Source organism: Eurosta solidaginis, chromosome 5, assembly GCF_040869045.1.
Source record: "Eurosta solidaginis isolate ZX-2024a chromosome 5, ASM4086904v1, whole genome shotgun sequence".
NCBI classification, from domain to species: Eukaryota; Metazoa; Arthropoda; class Insecta; order Diptera; family Tephritidae; genus Eurosta; species Eurosta solidaginis.
In genome coordinates this window covers 117,832,289-117,838,162 of record NC_090323.1, presented here as the reverse complement: position 1 = coordinate 117,838,162, position 5,874 = coordinate 117,832,289, and the positions used below count along the sequence as shown (strand labels likewise).

The 5,874-nt window shown below is 43.6% G+C and overlaps 1 protein-coding gene across 2 annotated transcripts; it reads right to left on the bottom strand.

Annotated features, from left to right (window-relative positions):
* Nucleotides 1-2,008: 2,008 nt before the first annotated feature.
* On the bottom strand, nt 2,009-4,214 carry LOC137254030 (putative nuclease HARBI1). Of its 2 annotated transcripts, XM_067791703.1 has the most exons (4): nt 3,966-4,214; nt 3,624-3,910; nt 2,246-2,333; nt 2,009-2,166 (listed from the first exon to the last, which is right to left on the bottom strand). In XM_067791703.1, exons 1-4 carry the CDS (start codon nt 4,169-4,171, stop codon nt 2,076-2,078), a joined length of 672 nt encoding a protein of 223 aa, XP_067647804.1. In that variant the 5' UTR covers nt 4,172-4,214; the 3' UTR covers nt 2,009-2,075. The 2 variants fall into 2 exon arrangements, with proteins under 2 accessions (XP_067647804.1, XP_067647805.1); XM_067791704.1 differs by lacking the exon at nt 2,246-2,333.
* Nucleotides 4,215-5,874: the final 1,660 nt, after the last annotated feature.

Below are 5,874 nucleotides of genomic sequence, written 5' to 3'. Positions count from 1 at the left end.
ACGGCTCTGGATTTTCGGAACAATGTCGGCTGCGTGCTCACCAAAATCTAGATCCTGATCAAACGTCACACCCAAGATTTTGGGGTGTAGGACAGTCGGTAGCGTAGTGCCATCGGCGTGGATGTTCAAAATGGTCGACATTTGGGAAGTCCATGTTGTAAATAAGGTCGCGGAAGATTTAGTCGGTGATAATGCCAGGTTTCGCGAGGCGAAAAAACTGGAGAGATCAGGGAGGTAGCCGTTTATTCTGTTGCAGAGCTCATCGATCTGTGGGCCTGGGTCTGTGGCCATTATTGTGTAGTCATCGGCGTATGAAACGATAGTGACTCCTTCTGGTGGTGAAGGTAGCTTAGATATGTAGAAATTAAACAAAAGAGGGGATAGAACACCACCCTGTGGCACCCCTTGTTTAATTCTTCTTGGTTTTGATGTTTCGTTTCTAAATTGCACCGATGCCTGCCGACCACCCAGATAATTTGCGGTCCACCTGGTCCGCCGGGAAGTTGGGCCGGATTTCGGGAATTCTCCCGGCGGGAATGAAACGTGCCGAGGCGGATTCAATGACCTTACGGAAGGCACGCTCCCCTTGGCGGGCATCAGTCGGGATAGGGAGGGCAGCAAAGCGGTTGTCTGTAAAGCATTTATATTCTTCCCATTTTTCCTTTTTTGAAGTTTATGAAAGTGCGTTTTTCAGTGACGATGAAGTCGGCGGTACGCTCGGTCGAAATAAGTATGGGCAGGTGGTCAGATGCCAATGTTACCATCGGCTGCCAGTTGACGCAGTTTACGAGTTCTGCGCTCACGATTGAGATATCTGGCGAGCTGTGACAGCTTCCTACCATACGTGTGGGGGCGTCTCCGCTTATTGTGCAGAACGTCGTTTCTTCTATTTGATCAGCCAACATCTCACCCCTACTGTCATCCCGCAAGTTTGAATGCCATAGATCGTGATGGGCATTAAAGTCGGCTAAGATAATGCGATTGTTGCCAGTGAGTAAGGCGCTGAGGGATGTAGATGTTGATGATTTCTAGGTTTGCATCGCCTGACCGGACAGATAGGCCTTGACGTTCCCAGCGGTCGATGCCAGGATCAAATATATGATATTGCACAGAGTGGTGTATGATAAACGTGAGGCCGTCTCCATTTCCGCTCATGCGATCTTTTCTGTGGACATTATACCCAGAACAGGTTTGCAGACCTTGCTGTGAGTTTAGTCTCTTGAATCGCAGCAATGCGGATGTTGTGCCGCTTCATGAAATCGACTATCTCCGTGATCTTCCCAGTTAGTACATTGCAGTTTAACTGCAGAATTCTGAAGTGCATAGGGGGAGACGTCGCCACTCTGGGAGTAAGTGACGGGTGACTACGCCTGGGTTGAGGAAGGCCAGGACGCAACTGCTGTTGTTGCCCTGGGACTGGGCGTCCTTGGGCAAGCATTGGGGTACCCGGTAGATTGGGGTTTGCGACCTGGCAACATGGCGCAATGAAACCCCTCGGGGGTTGCCGTCGCGGAGACGCTAAAGCGTAGACTACGGTATGCCCTTGGACGTGAACAGCAAGGAGCCACAAAAGATTTATAAAAGTTACGTGGACGTCGGGTTTTGGGATCAAGCCCAGAACAACCTGTCCGATACAACCATCCCTTACACGAGACACACTGAACAGAGTATGGCCGTCCTAAAAATATTCTTTTCTGGCAGACGCAGCAAAAGCATTTCTCAGGACCGGGGTCAGGAGACGGACCCGGATTGGATTCGATACCTTCCCAGAGCAAGAGAATATGGAGCAGTCCCGCTGCAAGGAGCTGCTGGGAGGATGCAAATTTGTGGGAGGGACGCAGCAAATTAAATGGGGTTACACTGAAATGACAGTCCTTGGTCGGAAAAATCGCGAATCGCTCCGGTACATAGAACAGACTGCCTTGGGAAGCAGTCACTAAATATAATCAACATAAATTACAGTGTTTATAAAGTATTAAATTATTATTATTATTTGTGATTTATTTGGTTACTTTTTTCTTAATAAAAATATATTTGCGTTTATTTAAAAGTAATAAGTTTATACAGGAGCTTTCTCAACCAATTTTAACCAATGACCGCATTAGCAGCGTTTTGATGTACCTTTTTGCAGCCACTTCCATTGCACATAAGTTTGATCTTCTTCGCCTGGAAATAATATAAAATAAATGTTTAGTATGTTAAAAAAATAGTTTTTGTTCGCTGGTGCTATTTATTCTTCACTCACAGATGCAACATTTTAGTGAGCACGCAGCCGCAATTGTCCCGAAAATCCAGAGCCGTAATAAAATCCTCAAATCCCTTGCTGGCAGTACCTGGGGATAAGATAAAGAAACGCTCATTACTACATACAAAGCAATTGGCCAGCCGTTTACGTGCTACGCGTCACCCATATGGTCGGCAAGCCTAAAAATGACTCCACTGGAAGAAGCTACAGGCCTGCCAAAATACTGTTCTCAGAATCGCCACGGGCTGCCTTCTTTTGTCCCCAGAACACCATCTACATAATGAGGCGAGAATATTCCCCATCAGGGAGAGAAATGAGATGCTAATCAAACAGTTCCTGTTGAATACTCAGAAACCTGAGCATCCCAACAGACATCTGATTGATGAGGCAACACCGCCTAGGGGCTTAAGGAGTCATATCCGAAAGCATTTTGAGGAAATACGGCACCTGAAAACTCAGCCGTATGAATGAGGGTTATTAAAAGCGTTGGTTCCAAGAGGGGAGAAGACGGGGCGGTTGCTGATGCTCAGCATTGTTACCAACTCAACTACGGAGATTGTATTAATGAGTGGAAGCGGCCGTATGAGCTGGTGGCGCCGTGGGGCGTGGCTTGTTGAGCAGCACAGCTGCTGAAAGGTAGTGAGGGGTGCTGAGGCGTAGACTACGGGGCGCCCTTAGGGTTCGATACCTTCCCGGAGCAGGAGTATGGCGCAGTCCCGCTGCAGGTAACAGTCTAGTTGAGGGGTCGACCGCTAATACGCGTCCAAAAATATCGAGAGGTGTCAAACGACGCGTCTTGACATCAGTAATCCGAAGGCCGAAAGTAGGAATTTTAACTCGTTCAAAAGATATTAACAACGAAAAACAGAAATATTTCCCGCGGGTCCCTCCGAAACCAGGGGTGGGATCCATCGTATTTTTGCGCAGAACACCTCTCTGTATTGGCGGCCTTCGGCCGCGCTTATAAAAAATTACCCTGGGTGGGTCCAACACCGGTTTGTAGACCAAAACTATATCCGCGCAAAACACTTATGTTCACAACTTTTTTTTTGTGGGTACACAACGTTACAACAACCACATGAAAATCGCCCACTTCAACTGCAAATATCTCAGAACTGAGATACAATTTTTATTTTCCGCCTTCGGATTATTATTTTCGAGACTATTCGCGTCTTTTGATACCTCTCTCGATATTTTTGGTAGCGTATTAGCAGTCGACCCCTCAACTAAACTTTTACCCCGCTGCAAGGATCTGCTGGGAGGACGCAACAAATTAAATGGGATTAGACTGAAATGAAGCCGGACAGCACCGGATGCCTTGGGAAGCGTTTATAAATATAGAGATATTGTTTTCCAATTGCTATTCACTCATATTCACCTGGGGAATTGATTTTAACATGGGTGCAGTCCATTGCCCCAATTACACGCGGAAAATTTGCCCTTTCTTTAAAAGCAGCCTGTGTTTCCAAGCGCTCCTGTTTCGTTTGAGGAAATTTCACAAAATCTGGTCGCAAGGATACTAGATGGTAGGAAACTAGCGTAATTGCACGTGAGGCACTTGCTTTTGAAACTCCGGAAAGGGCGGCCACAATTTGCTGAAAAGATCCTGAAACATAGAACCGGAGTGCGATGAAAAATATTTGGTGTGGCTGCATTGCGTTGTTGCTGTAAACGGAGAAGTAATTTAGGGCAACATTTATAAAATATGATGTAAACTTACCGAGCTTCAAGATAAATTTTGTCTTTCATTAAATAAAAAACCAACCAAGCAGCACCTTTGCACATACGAAATCGTTCGCGAAAGTCAACATCGTCATAATAATGAAAAAAGTCAGGACGCTCTTTAATTTTTCTTTTTCGTCGAAGCACGATTACCTGCAGAGCTTCAAAATCGCAATCACTTTCACCAGAATCTCGAAGATCCATTAAATTTTTTACAAATTTTCCACCGAGAATACAAATAAGCCTCTTCAGAGAATATACAGATGTCAACAATAGCGGGGTTGCTATATTTGCATAATGAAATAAGTATAAATAGTGCCATTTAATTCAACTCAAAATTTGTACTACAGCAACACTGTTGAAAGTCGAGAATAAGCCAGCTAACAGGTAGGCTAATTTGCGACTTAGCTAAGCATTGGTGGTGAAACAGAAAAATTAAAAAATATGACTTAACTAAGTTAAGTCGAGTTGGTGAAACCGGGCCTTAGAATACGAAATAATTCACGTGAAACACATTTACGAAGCAAATTTTTATAAAGGTCTGTCACCATTGGAATTGCTAAATGCCATCTATGTTCAAAATCTGTATACGATTTTCCCCAACATTTGTTGCTTTACGTATCTTTTGCACTATACCTGTCACTGTAGCTGGTGCAGAACATTCCTTCAGCGTCCTTTCAAGAATCAAAAACTTTCATAGGTCGTGTTCATATAAAGAGCGAGTTTCAGGACTTGCCACGCTTTGTGTTGAATTCGTTTTGTCAAGACAGTAAAATTTTGATATTATCATAAAAATTTTGCAGCGAAAAAGGCAAGTAAAGCCACTCTTTGATCTCCGAACTTTCTATATGGAATAATTAAAATTTATAATCATCATTAAATTTAACAGAAATATATTAAAATGTTACCAAATAACTAGAAATGATTATTTGAAACAATATGTGGCTGTTAAAAGAGAATTTTATTTATACGTTACAATAAAATAGTATAAATAGTAAATATTCTGTGCTAATTTTATTGTCAGCTCTTAGTCCAAAAATCATTTAGTTGATGTGGCAAAATTTTTTTTGATGTAATCCATCAATAATGATTCATGAATGAGACGTCATTAATTCAAGTTAATCAAATGTATTAGTGGATTTTTTATAGGGGGCCCGTAAATTGTTTAGTCCCGGGCCCGGATTTTCTCTCTACGACCCTGCAAGAATGCATATATAAAAAAAAAAGTTACTAAAACTGTGCACGACATCCCCGGCCCCATGAATTGACCCAGCGGAGATTCATCATAAAGTATCCACAATATCTAGTTTTGAAACGGGAGGTTTAAGCAAAGTTGTTGACGTCTGAACATCTGCGGATCGGGCAATACCATCAGACCCATAATAATAGCTTCACTATACGACCTCTTTTCCATTCGGACCTCGGAAGGTCGGTTTCGCATGTAAGTACTAGATCGCCGATGCTGATGGCCTTTGGCGGTTGACACCATTTGCTGCGGCGGGTGAGTTCTGGCAAGTATTCGCGCACTATTTCCTCAGGCAGAGCAACTTTTTATCTACAGGCATTGGATTTGCGTCGAGTTTACAGAATTGAGCAAAAAATTATTCGGCGTAATTGGTTCTGGATCATCCGGTGTGACTGTTAGGTGCGTTAGAGGGCTCGAGTTTACTATGTTTTCGGCTTCTATTAACAAACTATGTAACGTATCTACTTGCGGTGCACACTCTTTCAACATTATGTATAACGCCCTTTTAACTCACTGCACAAGTCTCTCCCATACACCGCCTTCGCTTGGGCTTGACGGGCAATTCAATTTCCAGCGGATTCCTAAAGCTGTTAAAGACTCCGAAATTGCACCGTGGTCTATAAAATCTTCAACACCACGCAATTCTTTCGTTAGGCCAACA

What these genes read in the sequence shown, in the direction of transcription:
- LOC137254030 (XM_067791703.1), bottom strand. Translation starts at nt 4,171, where the DNA reads ATGGATCTTCGAGATTCTGGTGAAAGTGATTGCGATTTTGAAGCTCTG. An exon ending in TGTTAAAATCAATTCCCCAG is followed by an intron (nt 2,334 to 3,623) that starts GTGAATATGAGT and finishes TCTTATCCCCAG; the next exon opens with GTACTGCCAGCAAGGGATTT. An exon ending in CTCACTAAAATGTTGCATCT is followed by an intron (nt 2,167 to 2,245) that starts GTGAGTGAAGAA and finishes TATTATTTCCAG; the next exon opens with GCGAAGAAGATCAAACTTAT.